At 33.9% G+C, this 18722-nt stretch overlaps 3 protein-coding genes across 8 annotated transcripts in view; 2 read left to right on the forward strand and 1 right to left on the reverse strand.

Annotated features, from left to right (window-relative positions):
• Nucleotides 1-2289, reverse strand: part of LOC116003635 (dehydrodolichyl diphosphate synthase 6-like) — a 3161-nt gene extending 872 nt beyond the window's left edge. Inside the window, exons 1-3 of one of the 5 annotated variants that reach the window (XR_004094685.1) lie at nucleotides 2106-2289; nucleotides 345-1392; nucleotides 131-211 (exon numbers count right to left, since the gene is read on the reverse strand). Coding sequence is in view for 3 of the 5 variants with exons in the window: in XM_031243536.1 (XP_031099396.1) it covers nucleotides 484-1353 (870 nt within the window). In the remaining 2 variants the exon portion in view is untranslated. Of the gene's footprint in view, nucleotides 1-39; nucleotides 1428-1813; nucleotides 2010-2105 lie in introns of those variants that run through there. The other 4 variants (XR_004094684.1, XM_031243536.1, XM_031243535.1 and 1 more) reach the window with 4 other exon arrangements.
• A 3549-nt stretch (nucleotides 2290-5838) lies between these two features.
• LOC116004773 (FKBP12-interacting protein of 37 kDa) lies at nucleotides 5839-13331 on the forward strand. Its single transcript, XM_031244938.1, has 15 exons — nucleotides 5839-6133; nucleotides 6390-6455; nucleotides 6537-6579; nucleotides 6667-6728; nucleotides 7829-7896; nucleotides 8011-8047; nucleotides 8645-8732; nucleotides 8945-9009; nucleotides 9119-9196; nucleotides 9819-9866; nucleotides 10652-10705; nucleotides 12036-12197; nucleotides 12419-12488; nucleotides 12655-12710; nucleotides 12913-13331. The coding sequence occupies exons 2-15, from the start codon at nucleotides 6429-6431 to the stop codon at nucleotides 13111-13113; spliced, it is 1059 nt and encodes a 352-aa protein (XP_031100798.1). The 5' UTR covers nucleotides 5839-6133; nucleotides 6390-6428; the 3' UTR covers nucleotides 13114-13331.
• A 907-nt stretch (nucleotides 13332-14238) lies between these two features.
• LOC116003753 (protein-S-isoprenylcysteine O-methyltransferase B-like) lies at nucleotides 14239-16900 on the forward strand. 2 transcript variants are annotated; one of them, XM_031243672.1, is made up of 4 exons: nucleotides 14239-14445; nucleotides 15516-15572; nucleotides 15874-15958; nucleotides 16080-16900. In XM_031243672.1, exons 3-4 carry the CDS (start codon nucleotides 15877-15879, stop codon nucleotides 16664-16666), a joined length of 669 nt encoding a protein of 222 aa, XP_031099532.1. In that variant the 5' UTR covers nucleotides 14239-14445; nucleotides 15516-15572; nucleotides 15874-15876; the 3' UTR covers nucleotides 16667-16900. The 2 variants fall into 2 exon arrangements, with proteins under 2 accessions (XP_031099532.1, XP_031099531.1); XM_031243671.1 differs by lacking the exon at nucleotides 15516-15572.
• The last annotated feature ends 1822 nt before the right edge of the window (nucleotides 16901-18722 follow it).

An 18722-nucleotide genomic window follows, 5' to 3' on the forward strand; every position in this document is an offset into this window, starting at 1 on the left:
AAAAAAAAAAAAAAAAGGGGGGGGGGGGGGGGGGGGAAAGATGCCAATTTTTTTTTCCAAAATATAGTTTACAGCTCAAGTCAATTCAAAAAAAGAGCATAGATTACTTTTAACATACAAAAAAACTCACAAAATCTGATGAAATATCTCCAGCTCCAGAAGAAGTACTAAACCATGGAGTTCAGAGGCCACGAGGCAGATAAACAGAATGCTGGACAGGCAATCTAAGTGTAAGCAGGGATGAAATGCATATTGATACAACACAGTCTATGTTTAGATATAGTGGGAGATGCATATAATGATTGGCTATAGAACAGTAAGTACTCCAGATAGCTTATACTTACATCCAGTTCTGTGCGAATGTATCTATCATCATCGTCTTCACCCAAGGGCGAGATCACCAAAAACAAGTCCCAACCCGTATTGTATTTGCATCTTTGTAGAGGAAATCTCATGCCACAATGACTATGACCCCTAAAAATTTTATGTTTCCTTCTCTTTCCCCTTAAGGTAGGAGTAGTTCCTTTGGAAATCCAAAACTGCCCAAACCAAATGCCTGAAACCTATTTCTGGCCAAAGGGCGGTGGGCGAGTAAAGAAGACACTTTGCACTCTGCCATAGTAGGAAATTGCTTAAGCGAGTTTCCCCAGAGGTACGTATTATGATATCAGGATTGGGAACAACAGCCATATACATATGTCTATCAATATCTCTTGACCCAATAAGGTTCTCAATCTTATCATTTCCATTCAAATGTTCTGTTATATCATTTTGGGCAGAATTTTGATTTTTTTCACTGATTTCCTTCCATTTTTCTTCACATGATTGCTCAACAGCATGTACAATCTCATCCGTTGATGTGTAGGCAACACAGATTGATAGAGTGGCATTTGAGTTACCTGCGGTTGCCGCCATAGCCCTCTCTGCTGCTGACCTAACAGGGTCACTCAAAAGTTTTAAGTTCCCCTGAAAGTAAACTCGAATCCCATAGCGGTTCACTATGCTTTGCTCTTTAATCATCTCTTCAATCTTTTCCTGCATCAAGCGCATGAGGGATCCAACTTCTTCAGGGCGCCTTTTGAAGTTTTCAATACTAAAGGCATAAACAGTTATGTACTTCACACCGAGCTCATAACAATATTTTAGCATATTCATAAGAGCAGAAAAACCAGCCCTATGCCCATGCCCCTCTTCCAAAGTCTGCTTCTTAGCATATCTTCGATTTCCATCCATTATAAATGCAATATGGCTAGGAATAGGACCAACAGAAAGTACTGAAAAAATGCACTTCCGGAGCAAACAACACACATTTTCTAGCAGTTGGTTTCTTTGTTTACCACTCTCGCTCACCATATTGAACCTCAATCCAGTCTAAGACGCAGTAACACAAACCTGATAAATGTAGTAGAAACTTCAAGATTTGTCAACTGCACTTAAGAAAAAAGTGTATCTTAAAATAAACAACAAACAAGAACTTATGTTTACATCTTTAAGACAATGACTTCATGTTCCAAACTAGGGGTGCAAACGAGCCGAAGCGAACTCGAACCTAGGCTGGCTCGAGCTCGATCGAGCTTTAAAATTTAAGCTCAAGTTCAGCTAGCTAAATTTTCACATGGGTCGAGCTCGAATTCGAGCCCGAGCTCGAGTTTGAGGTTGAGTTTAAGTGCAAAGTGCTACTATTAAATTTAAAATTATAAATTGATATATCCCAACATAAATAATAAAAACTATATAAAATTTAGAGTTCAAAATAAAATATAAAAGTTTTATTACACTAGGCATAAAAACCAGTAAATAATGTGATTCCAACCTGTTACCAAATTCCTTTCTTACTTGTCACAAGCACACGAAACAGAACCATAGAAGAAATAATTGGACAAGACTTGGGGTGCAAACGAGCCGAGCCGAGCTCGAGCCATTTAAGAAATGAGCTGCTCGAGCTCGAGTTTGGCCATTGATGCTCGAGCTCGAGCTCGAAGTCGAAATCAGGATTGAAACTAATCAGGCTGTAAATGATAATCAAATTATAAAACAATCTCTGCACACAAGCTTGAAACTAGAAAATAAGAATGGAGGAACTACAAAATAACTGGAACACTTACCGTCGGCAGAGAGGAAGCGCTGGGAGAAGGCCGAAGGCGGAGGGGAGACAGTCGGCGGTCGACAGCAGCAGTGGACGTCGGCGGTCTTCGGCGGTCACTCAGCGAAGGCAGAGGGGAGGCGATGGGCTGTGGCCTGTGGGCGAAGTCGCGTAGGCAGAGGGGAGGCGGACATGAGGTGTTTGGTCTTTGGTCTTTGGATTAGGAAAATATTTAGGGTTTCAATTTCAATTTAAAAATTTTAGTATTTCAAATTTCAATTTTATAAATTTAAATATTTTATATATATATATATATATATATATGGCTCGCGAGCAGCTCATCGAGCCACAAGCCTAAGACATTAGAGCTCGAACTCGGCTCGATTGTTAAACGAGCCGCTCGAGCTCGACTTTAACCAAGGTCGAGTCGAGCTTTGACCGAGCGGCTCGCGAGCTACTCGACTCATTTACAACTCTAAACAAAACACGACTAGTAGTCTTAGCACGCAGGAAATACAAGTAAAGAAATGGCAAAAAGTCCCCAATCCATTTAACATTAAATCAACCTGATGAATACGCACAATGCAAACATAATGGCATAAAAACATAAAATGAAATAAGTTACGTCTTCAGCATAATCCGCTCTTGTTCAGAATCCTCCTACACTAATAGAGTTGTTACGTTCAATTGGTTGACTTACAGAAATTGATGGAGTTGAAGTTGTATCATTATTGTTAACTTGTTCATAAATAGATTCAATTATATTGATAATTGTCATCCTATATAATCTCATAACTATTTAACAATCAATAGCAAAACATAAACAAAGTAACATACCGACTACCACTACATATTAATATATAATATATTATAAGAAATTAAAAGTAGAAGACTATACACCTAATCATTCTTCCGCCGCACAGCCACAACAGGCCAAAGCAAGCTCAGTCGCCGTAGCCGCAACTTCCAGTTAGTGACAGTCACAACAGTTTACACTAACCAAACAGTAACTAAGGAGCGAGGACTTAGGAATAATACCTGTTGTTGACTTGTTGCCGCTCGCCAGAGATTGACGCCAGTTGCCGGAAGCCGTCGTCGGTCGTCGCGTGGCCACGTCTCTAGCTCCCTGCATCGGCTGCGTCAATGCGTAATACAATTGGAAAGTTTGGGGTTAACAAATTAGGTTTGGTGGAGCGTTTGGTTGACATAATTTTAGAATAGCTTAAGGAATGTTGAATTGTAGGGAACGTTAACATAATATAAACCTGTTTGGTTGATAGTTATTTTTATGTTATAATTTTTATTATTATTATATCCTTAATCTATTTTCATGTATATTAGATTATTAGTAAATTTTGAAATTAAAATAAATAAATAATGCAATGATAAAATATATAAGTAAATAAAATAAGTTGCTAACATTTCATCTAGAAATATTAAAAAGATTCTTAAGAAAGGGGAGAGTACACACTCCCTCCAAAAATATTAAAAAGAACATTTTTTTTTCTCGTGTATGTGTGTGTTTTTTTTTTGGGTATATTGTATTTTTTTAATAATGACTTTGGTAAATATACACAATAATTTATGTAATTGTTTTGTAAATTTATAAAATTAAAGAAATATTTTGAATAGTTTAATTGTATTTAACTATTTTTATATTTTAAAATATGTTTTGGCATATTGATAAAGATTAAACACTATATATTGTTAAAGGACATAAAGAGTAAAAATGAAAGCAAATCACACCATTAATTAGAGTTATATTTTAAAGGGAAAATGACATCTTTAGTCTCTGGGTTACAGGGGTAGTGCGGACTCAACCCCTGAGTTATGGCCGTATCCGAGTTTAGTCCCACAGTTATTCGTGCATTGGCGATTTAGTTCCTGACCGTTAAATTTGGCGGAAAAATTAACAAATATTTAAAATTCGAGGGGTAAAATAGGAAATTCACATTTTATTATTATTCTTATATCAAAACTACTTTTACAACATTATTTTTCACTTATTAGCTTAATGATTTTCAAGATTCTTCAATTTTAAAAGCATTTCAATAACTTTCAAATTACTTGTTAGGAACCTGTTTATGGTATAGCACAAATAAAGAAACACTTAATTATTATATTTAGGTCTGTAAAACACACTATCATAACAATTTTTGATTTTTTTACTAAGCAACAAATGTAATCAAATTAGAAATTTTGAGATACAAAATGATGTTAAATTTATCATTTTGAGATATTATGATACACAAAGGAGGTATTTGGTTGACTATTGTTAGAGCTAAGAAAAAAGATTTACAGTAAATATTGCAAAACGAGATCAAGAGATAGTTGAGTTGAAGGTAAGCCTTGTATATTATGATACACAAAGGAGGTATTTGGTTGACTATTCTTAGGAATAAATTTTAATTAGATTTTGATGAATCAAAATGTAATATATGATAAAAATTTAGTCCCTTGTTTGTTTTATTTATTTTTGTATGAGTCTTCTCAACAAGTTCAATAAATTATTTTTCAATAAGAAGAAGAAATTGGTACATGAAAAGAGTCAAGAAGAAAATTAATTTGAAGCCTATGATCTCAAATTATTTTTTGGAAGAAATTATTTTGAAGATTTTAGTCTTGGAAGGAAGATACAAATTATGGAACTACATTTTTTTTATTTATGGGAATAAATCAGGCTTCTTCCTAATTTAAACTAAGAATTCATGTAATTTTTGCCAATGGAGGAAATCATGCAAATGAAGAAGATGTCACACTTTTAGAAGAAGTAACAATTTTGGAAGAAGAATGAAAGTCACGCCATTTTGAGTAGATGAAGAAAATGTCACGCTTTTAGAAGCTATAGATTATTTTAAAAGTCTTGATCAAGCCATGAGTATAAGTGAATATTGGAACAAAAGAATTAACAAGAATTCAAGTGGTACAAATGGAATCAAGCAAGGAGTATAAGTGAATATTGGAACAAAAAAATTAACAAGAATTCAAGTGGCACAAATAGAATGAAAGGATTAGCAATGAGATGGTTTAGGATAGGAGAGCTTTCAAAGATATGATATCAATGGGATTTAAACCATGCTCCTTTGATATTATTTTTCTTGCTTTTACCATTTTGCCACTTGAAATTTTGGTTAAATCCTTTGCTTTAATTTCTTGTGCTTCAACCGTGACTTTTGTATAAGAAACCGTGACCTCCTCCCCTATTTAAGAGAAGCGTGACCTCCTTCCTCAATTTTAAGAGAGGCGTGATTTTCTCCTTAGATCAAGACAAAGCGTGATCCCCTCTTAAACATCTTTAAAAAAAAAAACATGTTAATAAGAAGATTTGATCAATATTCAATATATTATGATGCTATTCATTGTTCTCTAATTTTATAAATTCTTAAATATACTATTTTTCTATTCATTGTTTACAACTAGGGTTGAGGAAAAATATCAGTTAACTGCCCGCTAACCGATAATCGAACCGATTAAAAAATCGATTATCGGTCGGTTACGGTTATTACCTTAAAAAATGTTCGATATTTCAGTTACTATACAGTTATTGGGAGTCGGTTATCGGTATCGATCGGTGACCGATAACCGATATATAATATTATATATATTATATATATATATATATAATATAACAATTAAGTAAGCTGTAACTTGTAAGCCCATTAAGCCATTCAGGCATTTAGTCCATAGCCCAAAGTCCCAGACCCAGTAGCAAGCCCACTGCCCACGCCTAAATCCTAATCCTAATCCTAATCGCATTATCGCAATTCGCAACGCAAGTTCAAACATAAGATCTCCACCGGCTCCACTCGTGGCTCGTCTTCTCCAGAATCTCGCATTCTCCGACCTCCATTGTTGCAGACCTACCACTTACGCTCTACGAGTATACGCTCCCAGTCCTCACGGCCTCACCGCCCTAACGTCCTCAGACAGTCAGACACGCCAACGCCTACACCTTTCCGCTGAGACGCCGGTGACCGGTGACCCCTTTCCGCCTGTCGACCGAGACGCGGAGACGCCGAGTCAGTCCGACAGTCTCCCACTCTTCCTCAGGTAAATTTTTTAATTTTTGTTTTTAATTGGCAATTTTTTTTATTAAGTGTAATTTTTATGAATAAATCATTGTATTTTTAATACTAAATATGTTATTTACACGTTTAAGTATTTAATTAAGTTGGTAAATTTTTAATTTTTTTGTACTGCTAGTAATGCCTGTGTCCAGTGTTTTAAAGTTTAAAAATTTTCATTTTTGAGTGTTTAGTGTATTGTAATTTGTACTTGTTATGCAATGTTCCTGCTGCGTCTCTAGGTCACTGAAGGCGAAGTTCTCCCGGTTAGAGCGCATCCAATGGCTTCTCCTAACCATCTCGATGATGTAAGTTATCTCTCTCTATTTGAACTTCATTTCTTCTACTTCTCTCTGTACTTCCTGTCCTTACTTTTTTTAAACTAACAGGACGATGATTTTGGCGGGGATTTCACTGGATCCCGGCGTTCAGGTTTCTTTTTTTAATTGAATTTTTTTAATTTTCTTCATTTAATGTATGCATACACGGTATTCGTTAATGAGAAGAATCTGGTGATAGGGACTAAGAGAAGCTTTGGAGAGCTTGATGATGATGAAGAGGATCTTTTTGGCTCCAAGAAGGTTTTTCCCCTTTATTTGGACATTTACCCTTTTTAACAGTGCTGAATATTATGCATTTCTGCTGTATTGTGTGCATATAATCCCTTTATATTGTGCTTTATCTGGATTATTGATGTAAGCATCAATGATGCCTCAAAACTTATTTGGAGGTACTGATTTTATAATTCCTGGTGATTATTACCAGGTGATTTTCACTGGGGAACTGTTTAACTGTTTGGTTGTGGTTGTACAATTGGCAGTTCATTATTCCAGCAGTCTGAAGTGCCAGTGTCATCTGTACGAACTGGGGCAAGTGGGTAGGGGTTTAAGGACCATGGGGGTTGTAGGTTTAGCAAGAAACAGTATAAAATCCTTAGAGGTTTAGAAATTGTGTAGTGTGTTTATAATGGATTTCTATACCCAAGTGCTGGTTATCTTGCTTGCACTTGCCTAGTGTTGCAAAAATTGCGTCTAATGAATAACACGTGTTGCTGTGCTTGACTTAGTGACTTAGTGAGCATTCAAGCTTGAAATCCAGCTATAAAATTCACTTCTAAGGTGTTTGACTAGTTAAGTCTATTGTTTGCCCAAACTCAAGTTTAGGGAATCCTAGAGGTATTAGGAGTTCCAGTTTAAAACTCTAGCTTTGACTACCTTGAGTTTGAGGAGAGCGTTACAAACTTACAATAGTTTGTGGATTGCTAAAATGAATAGGAATTTTTGTTTTTGCAAATTCTCCTACTGTTATGTGTCTTATGAATTTATATTTCTATTACTTTTATAGGCAGTTTAAGTTTTATTTTACTAAGGGAACAAAACTGATATGGTTTTTTGAACAAGTATCGCCTTTTCACAAATTCTGTAGTTTTCTTCTATTATGTTTTTTACAATTGCTGACATAATGAAAGATGGTGGCACAATTGATGCTGCTATAAGCTGTCCATTTCCCTAATACACTTCACATCAAACTTCATGCCTTGGCCTCCTTTTCTTATCACTTCGTCCAAACTTTCACAATTCACACTCTTACTAGCCCTATTTTTTAGTGCTTGGAAGGGTGCAGCTTGAATTTTGAATATACTTATGCAATAATTGATGCATTTCCTTCATTCTAAATTTAGGGAAACATAAAAGTGGAAGAAACTGCTCCTGGTGCTGCAACGGGGACTATTTTGTCTCTTCGTGAGAGGTATTACTAGTGTCTTAATATGTATTTAGTAACTTTTGATTTTTTTTTTTTTGGAAACAAGTAACTTTTGAATTGAAACCACTAATATATATAATTTGTCTTTTACTTTTGCAGTCTTAAGGACTGTAAAGAAACCCTTGCAACATGTCAGGTGTGCACTATTGGAGATATTGTTGAATTTACATTTTTAATCCATATCAGATCTACTATGGTTGATTAATATGTACCTTAATCTTTATTGTCTATCTGACGAGTGTTTGCTAATGGGCTCTATTATCAATCCAACTTCTAGTATTAGCCAATGGCTTTGAATTTGTTATTTCTAGCTTATTTTGAAAAATCTTCTGCTAGGTTGATAACTTGATATTTTTCACCAGTGATTCCAAGTTGAACTTTGACTGCATTTGAAAATCTCTCATAAAGTTAAGCTTATGCTTTGAAGTCTTCTCGGGATGTTTACTTGTCAGTCCTTTGTTTGTTTGTTTGTTTTTTTTTTTCTCCCGTAATCCTCTTGTTGCACTCAAATATTTGGTCAAATGATGTTCGAAGTTCTTTAAAAACTGCATTGCATTATTATAATTGTGAACCTAGTAGAGTTGAAGACTTCCATCATTTAATTATCCTCTTGTATTATCTTAGCAATGTATTATGAAATGGCTAGAACTTTATTGGTGACCATCCAAAATCCAAAATTGTGCTGTTTCCTTCTACATTTAAAATGTTAATGGGGTTTTGATGTGTGTTGTAGTCAGAACTTGAAGCTGCAAAGTCTGAAATACTGAAGTGGCATTCTTCATTTCAGAAGGAATCTTTCATGCCTTCTGGAACAACCCCTGGTTTGTGTATATTTTAAAATGTTCTCTAATGTCTTATATTTGTGTAAACTTGTTTTTTTCTAGTTTTTTAATTGTCATGAATTGGCATATATGATATATCCATTGACTGCTGGAATAGCTAGATCTGGTATCCATATTAGCAGGTTTTTATGTGTGTGGATTAGGTTCCTTTAAATAGTTTCAAATTATTCATTTGACTTGTTTCCTTACAGAACCAAAAATTGTGATAAACTATCTTCAAAACCTAAGGTCATCCGAGGAGTTGTTACGGGAACAGGTTTTGTTTTGATCATAAGTTATTTTCATTCCTTAGTACGTTTTGTTCTTGTAGTTTTACCATACTAATTTTCCTTCATTTGTTTTTATTTCCATGGCTTTACCATCAGTTGGAGAAAGCTAAGAAAAAAGAAGCTGCCTTTATAGTAAATATTGCAAAACGAGATCAAGAGATAGCTGAGTTGAAGGTAAGAAATGTTCTGTAGCCTTGTATATTATGATACACAAAGGGTATTTGGTTTGACTATGGATATCAAAATTGAAAGGGTATCAAATACCTAGATAGTACTATGACTTTTACAGTTTTACATGTTAGTTTATGGAAACAGACAAGAATGGAGTGCCAATATTATGTGTGTGTGTGTTGTATGTTTGTGTGTATCTGTATATAATCACGTTTTGGAGAATTGGAAAACTGGATAATTGAAGTAAATGCAGCCTTAATGTTTCTGAAGATGTGCCCCATTGATTAAAATCTAAAATAAGATGTTAGCTTAGGATGGGAGGCATTATTTCTTCTAGCCATTGTGAGGGTTTTGTCCATATTATAGCGGGAAGAAAATTTCTGGGGGTTCATATTGAGAAAAGACCAACTGGCTATCTGTAGGTTGTGCCTTGCTCCCAGCAAGCCAACTTCTTGGAAGCCCTAAGTAAGCAAAAGAAATGACCTTTTCGGGAGGGTTTTCTTGTTTTTTGCGCTGTATTATTATGTTTTATAAGCTTACTTGTTGAGTAAATTTCATGATTTAAATGCTATTGGTCTTCTTTGTAGTCTAACCCTTTCTCTCTTTTTTCATAATGATATCATAGTCTGCAGTTCGTGACCTAAGAGCTCAACTTAAACCACCATCCATGCAGGTATGCACTTTATTTATCCAATTCATATATTTATTAGGAGTATGTTTTATAATGAAACCTTCCTGAAATGTTTAGTTTGTTTAGTTTTTATAGAAAGGAACACAACAAAAAAGGTTCCAACCAAATAGACCACTGTTTTTCTCAGAATCTGCTTTATTATTGTCAAATCTCTAGAATTTACTACTAATGTTGGTTTTAGGAATTTTTGGCTAACTTATGTCAGGCCAAAATAAGCGTACAAAACTAGGAAATAACGTAGCAAAAATAAATTGCACAATGTTTTTAGCAAAAATAATAGAAGTAACAGCCATGTCAATTGATACTGGTAGAACTTGTCAATTTTGGTATAATTGAATGATTTTGATTATTTTAAGGACCCAATTGCAGTTTTTTTGAGTTTGGTAGTCCAATTGCTTTCGCATGATGTTCGGTGGCCTATTTGAGCATTATTCCTACTTCTTATGATCTCCTTGGGATCTTGTTTTGTTATGTCCACCTTTTGGAATAATGTAGCTACTTGAGAGTTGAGTCCTAATAACTGTCTAGGGTGTTCTACCTCCACCAACTCCATTCATTTTTGTTCCCCTTCACGTTCTATAGTTCTCTTTTGTGGCTCTCAGTTTGTAGTTCACTATTTTGTATCTATATTAGACAGGCAAGGAAGTTATTCTATATACCTAATTCCTTTTTCCTTTTATTTTCGTTTCGCTTTCTCTTACATTTGTTTTTGTTCTCTTTCCTGACTCTCAATTTGAAGAGTTCTCTTTCTTTGTTATAATTGGCAGGCAAGGAAACTATTGTTAGATCCAGCTATTCATGAAGAGTTCACACGCCTGAAGGTTCATTCTCTATGTTCATTGTATTATTACTGGCTAAGAATGTACAATGTGTCACTTTACCATTCCTGTTGTGCACATATGTTTTTTACATTTTTATGCATCCTAACTATTCCTCAATACTCCTTTTTGTCATTGTAGTGGATCAGTGTGGATGACTTGTGAGTATTTCTGTCGGTTCGTATGCATTTCAAAATTGATTGTACTAGCTTAAATTGGTGTGGGTATTAAGTGAGCATTAAAAGATCCATGAATTCATTCTTTCGGGGGCCCTTCTCTGTGGGTGGATAGAAAAGCCTACATAGAGTTTGCTGATATGTTGCTTATGGATTTTTTGGGGCCTGTATAGTGTATAACCCAATGAGCCTCTTCATAGCTTTATTAAGGGTCGACACCCCTTGGTTTTTCTATTAATTAAACTTTCATTTGCCTATTACAATAAGTAGAAGTTGAGTTGGAGATATACAAGTTTTTAGTTGAAAAGATAGAGGGAAGTTTTATTTTTATTTATTTATTTTTAAAATTTTTGGAGATAATAAGTAGAGAAGTGGTTTGGGAAAGTCTAAAAGTGGGTTCCATGTGATTCCTGACAGTGTTCTGTAGTTTTAGTGGATGTTCAAAAATAAAGAGCATCCCTCTTTCCTGGAAAAGAGGGGACATCTATTTCAGGACAACCTGAATTGGTTATGCTTTGGTGATTCGGTAGGAAAAGCAGATTCCCCTCAACCACTGTCCAGGGGGTGATGTAGAAATTACCACTAGTGAAGGTCAAGTAAGATGAATGAAAAATGAGAAACTCAATATTCCCTCCACTATGGAAGTATCATATCTTTATTTTGTGTTTTCCTATTCCTCAGGTGGGAAGGTAAAAGGAGGAACATGTAGCTAGCTCAATAGATAGTGCTTCCATTTTTATTTTTGATATATGTGGTTGTATAGCCCCTCATCAGTACCTTTCTACTTGTTTTATTTTATTATTATTTATTTTTAATTTACTGAAAAAGCCTTTGATTTTGGGGTTAGCCTGTGATTAGTTTGATAGGTGAGGAAAAATTGACATATACTAAGATGTATCTGATGTTCTGTCAGGCACATGTTTATGGGATCCCATGAACTGGGATCTAAAGTAATTCTAAATTGATCTTATAACTTGTGTAACTGTCTCTCCATTTGTTGTTATACTATCTTTATTTTGTATTTTTTTTCAAATGAATGAACTGAGGAATTTCTTTATTCTGTTCTAGGAAGTTTTATTGTTGACATGTCTCTTGATACTCTTTATTGTTTTTCTGCTGATTTTGTTATAGATTAGTAATGTCACTTGCTACTGCAGAATTTGGTAGAAGAGAAGGATAAAAAGGTCAAGGAGTTGCAAGATAATATTAATGCTGTCAATTTTACCCCACAAAGCAAGATGGGGAAGATGTTAATGGCCAAATGCAGGACTCTACAGGAGGAAAATGAGGAGATTGGTAATCAAGCCAATGAGGGGAAGGTATTTACAATTATTTGTATAAATTCTGCCTTTTTCCTACTAGAAGAATGAATTATTTATTCTAAAATTAATAGCCTTGCATTTGTCAACATATATACTGATTAAAATGGATTTTTAAAAGAGCAACTTTTGCTTTTTGCTTAAAATTGTAGACACCGTTTTTTGGAAATTGAAGATACATGTTTTGGTGTTGATACTTTTTTCATTGCCTTCATTTGCAGATGCATGAATTGGCAATGAAACTAGCTTTGCAGAAATCACAGAATGCAGAACTCAAAGGTCACTTTGAAGGTTTGTGTTCTTCTATGGTTTTCTGACAAGTATGTAGCGTTAAGAATCAAATTCGTCATTTCTATTTATATGTTGTCTCTTAATGTCGTAATTTTTAGCTTTCTAATTTGGATTTTGAATCCTACGGTGGATGGTTTAATTGTTTGTCTTCTGTTATCGGTTGCAGGGTTATGCAAACAAGTAGAGGGGCTGACTAATGATGTTGAAATATCAAATGAAATGGTAATTCCCCCTCTAGCTTGATGTGAAAAGCTGGATTTGTCTTCTGATTCATTTTCCCTGATATTTCAAGAATGTGGCCGAGTTCTGAAGCATTGCTACCTAATGTTTTTAGGATCTGAGTTACCGAAATAATGACTTTTGGAGCTTAATAACCAATCATCATCACCTCCAAATTTACAAACTCATTTAAATATGGTTGCAGGTGTTTATGTTGCAAGAGAAGCTGGAAGAGAAGGATATGGAAATTAGAAGGATAAAGAAAGAGTTGGAGCAAAGAGGTGTCAAGGAAGAGCCACTTGAGAAAACCATTACTACAGAGGAGAAGAATGAGCCCTCTTCTGATGATAAAATAGCCACCAACGAAGGAGGGCTAACTACTGAAGCACCATTGGAGGATTCATAGGCCGCCCGGCTGCTTTTGTATTCGGAATTATATTCAATTCCCCCCTCATTCTGATTGTACTATGTGAATCAAATTCCGTTTTTGCATAGATAGTTTCCTTAATTCTTAGTAAAAATTCTGATGTTTGGATCTTTCTTATATTTTTTCTCCTTAAAATGCCATGGACAACATATTGTCTTAAGGAGCGATGACTAACATAGCTTGCACTAGTTATACCATGCACTAAGTCCACCTTATATATTTAATGTTTATATATTTAATGTTTATAATTGAATTGTGAATATTTAGTACGTAGATTGTGAATATTTAATTGTGAACATTCAATATAAATATATATATCAATGGCTAAAATATGGCAGGTTAATTTTCTAAATATTAGTATAAGGGAATCAATATAGAATCGATTCTATGCATCTAATTTTTTAATATAACAAAACTAATTAGACTATAAAGTATAAGATGTTTTAGAAAATATATTCATTTTTAAAAGTAATATGTGTCATTTATTTAACCTTCAAAAAAGAGGAAAGAATTAAATAAATAGAGAGATACAAAACAAATGAGCAAGAAGCAGTTACCATCTTTCTTGAAATTCAAGTGTATAGTGGAAGAATTCCAACACTGGATGAGTTGTTAAAAGTTCTCTAAGTACTTGTTTGAAGTCCATCTACAGTTAATTTGATCAATTACATCACATTGATTCGCCAAAATTTACCTTTTCTATTGTGAAATCAATGCATTAATTATACAATTTTACATTTTACTCATTTTTCAGAAAATGAACTAAACATACAAAGATAATTTTCCAGAATGCAACCAAACACAGAAAATGAAATTATTTTCTGAAAAATAATTCATTTTTTCAGAAAACATTTACGAGAAATCATTTTTCTATTTTCCAAACACACCCTTATATAAAAAAAAAAGAGCAAATACCAATTTTGATCCCACAACTATTAGTAAAATGACAATTTTGGTCCACATGTTTCATTTCTACCAATTTTGATCCCACGACTATTGTTTTAGTACCGATTTTCAAATAGATAAATTAGATTAGATTAGATAATAAAATAATTGATATATTATTACAAAAATACGCGCATTAAAGTATGAGTTGGAATCTTCCAGTAGTCTCTTGTTCTCCTCTTTGCTCTGGCGTTGTCCCTCTATCTCTGTGAATCCGATTCACATAGTGCCAGTGTGCCACAACGCTTGTCACCGGTTACCGAGGACTCGACGGGCGGCGCCTCTTCGTTCTTATTAGTAACGCCCTATTTGGAGTCTCCATCCTGTATCTACCCGATTGGACTCGTCTACGGTCATACAAAGCTGGTAAGGAAATTCTTGCTATGATGTTCATCTTTTTGGAATTAAAATTTTGAAGGTTATGAATCAAAATTTTGATTTTTACTGGTTCTTTGTTATATTTTTGTTAGCTTCAGACTTTCTGCATCGTAGATGCTTTTTGGATTAAATCATTTGAATTTTTTATTGAATTATAGTGCTTCAAGTTTTGTTGTTATTTTTTTTTTTTTCAATTTTAAAAGAGTATTTCCGCTGTCTTCATCAAAATGTGATATCTCTTGCTTGATCCTCGAATGCACACCAACTGTTAATGGGAATTATAAGTAGCAGTCTCAGTCTCTGTCTCTCTGATATGCACACCAAGTGTTTGTTAAAATCAGTAAAGAAGTAGTTTCCAAGAATAGAATTAAGGGTAAAAGAGGGGATATTACTGAAGAAATTTTGAGAGAAATCATGGAGACTTTTATCTAGCTGACTATTTATACTGCTGTTTTGTGTTGTTGTGCATAAAGTCTTGAAGGATTATAGTTATCAAAATGGGTTGGACTCAGATATGCACGCCAAGTGTTTGTTAAAAATCTGTAAAGATATAGCTCCTGTTCTCCCAAGAATAGAATTAAGAGTTAAAGAGGGGATATTCTTGTGCAGAACTTCTTGAAGGACCTAGAAGTATCTGCATCATAACTGAATATGGTGTTGCAGCTGGGTTATTTGAAGCTTTTGTGTGATAGTACTGTAAATTGGCATATATAATATATTTGACATCATGCATCTGCTGTGTAGTTAGGACTTGGAATACTGTGAGCCCTGTCTATAAATTCATCAAAATTGTTGTGTAGTTAATTTCGTCACAACCTCAAGTCAGATTCATTACAGTTAGTTAATTTGAAATATTCAATTTAGATCAATTTAGGGGTGAGCAAAATGTCTGTAAACTATCAATTTTCAATTTACTAGAATGAAATGCAATATGTATTAGTTGGGTGAGTTCTGCCCCTCCCCATCTTTTATTTTTAAATTTTATAAGTGTCACTTAAAGTTCTGTACATGTTAAACCTAAATATGGAAGAGTTTATGTATTTGGCGGATTGTCTCAGGGAGTGAACATGGTATTTGATATATGCCTCTAGACTATTGCAACTTTCAATTTACTGGTATGAAATGCATTCCTCCTTAATTTTTAATTATTTTTCCTCTTTAATTGTCACCTCATTCCCCTTAAATTTCGTTCCATGAAAAATTGAGTTTATTTGATCAAATGAATAAAGTGTTGTGATGTTTTTTCTACGGATCAAAATTTTGTATGTGTAACTCTTACATGCCATACCATGGAATCTGATGTTTTATGCTTCAGCAATGTTTGTGACTTGAAATTTTGTTGCATCTCTGTTTTCTTATTTTCTTTCAGACCCAACTTGCCCTTTGACATCTGATTATATTTACATTATGTTGCAGAACATGTCATTCTTAAAAGATCTTTGCTTTGATTGTGAGGCCCAGTTTATATCACTGGTTTTACACAGCTCTTCAACATTTTCAGGTCTGAATTAGATTTCAGAATGCAACTTTTTTTTAATTCACATTCTTACATGTTTTGGTTTAAGTCTCATTGAAGTTCTTCCAAGGAGCAATTTGTCTATTGACTTAGCCTAAAATGACAGAAATTTTTAGCTACACGCCATTAAGACAATTATTGCAAATGTTCATCGCAATAATGTTCTTCCATGTTTCTGAGTATTTTCTTGCAATCGCCATTCACGGGAAGTCAAAAGTAACTCTCAAGTCCCTTCTGATCAGCAAAAACTATGGAGTGGCCATGGTCTTCTGCCTGTTAGAGTACCACGTCGAAATATACTTCTTTCCTCAGATGAAGGAACATTGGTGGATAAACAATCTGGGCCTGGCAATGGTTGTTATAGGTGAGATCATCAGGAAGCTAGCTATTGTAACTGCCGGTCAGTCCTTTACTCATCTCATAAAAATCTATCACGAGGAACATCACAAGCTAGTTACTCACGGAATCTATAGATACATACGCCATCCCAGCTATTGTGGGTTCTTGATCTGGTCTGTTGGTACCCAAATCATGCTTTGCAACCCAATTTCAACCATTGCATTTGCGATAGTTGTCTGGCGATTCTTCTACGAGAGGATACCGTACGAGGAATATTTCTTGAGGCAGTTTTTCGGTAGTCAGTACGAAGATTATGCCGAAGAAGTTCCTTCTGGAGTTCCATTTGTGAAGTGATGCTCTTACATTTTGTTAGTAAGACATTTGACTTATTGGTAACATGTGGATTGGCAATGCTAGTTTTGTGAAATGGCCAAATATCATGTTTCCACTCTCATATGTTTCTCTCATGGTTTATGTTTTGTTTGATGTTTTTCATTCTAGAGATGCTCTTACAACATTTGTAGCCCGTTATAATGTTTCAAGTGTTTTGGACTCTTGGCCCCATTAATCAAATACATTTTTTGTACCTACTGTTTGATATTTAGCTAGTTTTATTGTAGGCTCGATCCATTAAAAATAATCGACCAACATTTATTTTCTCTACGTAGTATTTTATTTTTTTTCCAATATTATATTTATCTAAAAATATTAAAAAATACATTCTGCTAATAAATGCTTCTTTTATTTTTTTTTCTAACTTGAACATTATGCAATTAAGGATTTGTAAATGTAATTATTTTGCATTGCAATTTGCAAATGACAATCTTATTGTTTATATTCCAATTTCATATGTCACCATTCACTACACTTTTATTTTTGATATGGGCTGAACATTACATATGAAATTTTTTTAAATGAAAGTGATATTATGTGACTACGAGATTCATTCATTTGAATAATTGATACGTATACCACTAATGTAACTATATGATTGAAGATTTGACTCCATATAAATGTTGTGTCACATTAAAACTTTTTAATCAAAATTTCTTCCAAGTAAAACAATAACTTTTCTGTCCAAAAACAGTGACCAAATAGTGAAGCATGATTCTAATACATAAAGGTCACGGGTTCAATTTTTGTCAACAATTTCTAAATTGAGAATGTCGCACATGATCATTTTAATACGATTTAACTCTCATGTATATCAAGTTTGGATTAATTTTATCAGTTTTTATGATTTGTAAATAGTATCATATGAAGTAACTAAATCACTGGATTTGAAACAAAAGTTATTTTTAACTCAAGTGTGGTTTAATAACATCACTGTTACCATTTCAAATAGAAGTTCACATGTTGGAGTCCATCACAATTAAAAATATTGGAATAATCATGTTGAAAAGATATTGACCATGTTTGGAAACATAATTAACTTATCAGTCAATTTTGACTTATTTGACCACTAACGACCCGTTTAGTTGGGCGTAATAAGGGTGTAATTGAATTTGAATTCAATGAAACATACAATTACGGTGTTTGGTTGGAGGGAATTGCAATTCGGCCGAATTGCAATTCCCTCCCTTTGTTGATATACAATTCATTCCTCCCCCTAAGAATTACAATTCGGTGGTCAATGGGAGAAAATAATGTGTTGTGATGACTATTTTGCCCCTTAAATAAAACAATTGTCTGGCTGCTTTCCACCTCCCATTCTCATCTCTATCTCTGGTTCTGTATATATATGAAGTGTATGTATGATGTATGAAGTGTTGAATCTGCTTCTTCCCTGGGGTAATTTCCATTATAAGCAAAATTGTATATGGCAGTTTAGCATTATCCCATTTTACCTTAAAAAAAAAAAACAGTAACCCATTTTAAGATATGTATTTTGCTTATTGTGTGTAAAATTATATTATTATTATTATTAAATAAGGGCATTTTAGTCATTCTGTCACTTATTACCTTTAAATCCCTTGTACTCTTATTCATGCATACCAAACAATGTAATTTCAATTCCTACTTTATTCATTGAATTACAATTCCACCGAATTACAATTCTTTTCCCCATAATTCCCTCCTCCCAACCAAACGCCCTATAATAGTTGTTTGATTGGGTTAAACATTCAATATAAGTGTTTGATCAATTAGTTTATTGTAAAATATTATTGCTTCAAAATGCTAACATTTAAAAAACTATTCAAAAGAAATTTTTCGATTAATTTTTTGAGAAAGTCATTTTGCATGTAATCAACTATCAGCTAACATCTAGTTTACCAAACATCTTTCTCCAATCAGTTAATATTATCAATTAGTCAAACTCACTAACCCAATTAACGAATAGCTAACAACTAACATCTACGTAGTATTTACCAAAGACCACATTATTATATTTATAGGTTAGATAACTTGA

Source organism: Ipomoea triloba, chromosome 14, assembly GCF_003576645.1.
Source record: "Ipomoea triloba cultivar NCNSP0323 chromosome 14, ASM357664v1".
Lineage (NCBI taxonomy): Eukaryota > Viridiplantae > Streptophyta > Magnoliopsida > Solanales > Convolvulaceae > Ipomoea > Ipomoea triloba.

Coding starts and splice junctions, on each gene's coding strand:
- LOC116004773 (XM_031244938.1), top strand. CDS start 6,429: ATGGCTTCTCCTAACCATCTCGATGAT. Junction 7,897..8,010: donor ATTTTGTCTCTTCGTGAGAG/GTATTACTAGTG, acceptor TTACTTTTGCAG/TCTTAAGGACTGTAAAGAAA. Junction 12,711..12,912: donor TTGAAATATCAAATGAAATG/GTAATTCCCCCT, acceptor ATATGGTTGCAG/GTGTTTATGTTGCAAGAGAA.
- LOC116003753 (XM_031243672.1), top strand. CDS start 15,877: ATGTCATTCTTAAAAGATCTTTGCTTTGATTGTGAGGCCCAGTTTATA. Junction 15,959..16,079: donor CAGCTCTTCAACATTTTCAG/GTCTGAATTAGA, acceptor CTAAAATGACAG/AAATTTTTAGCTACACGCCA.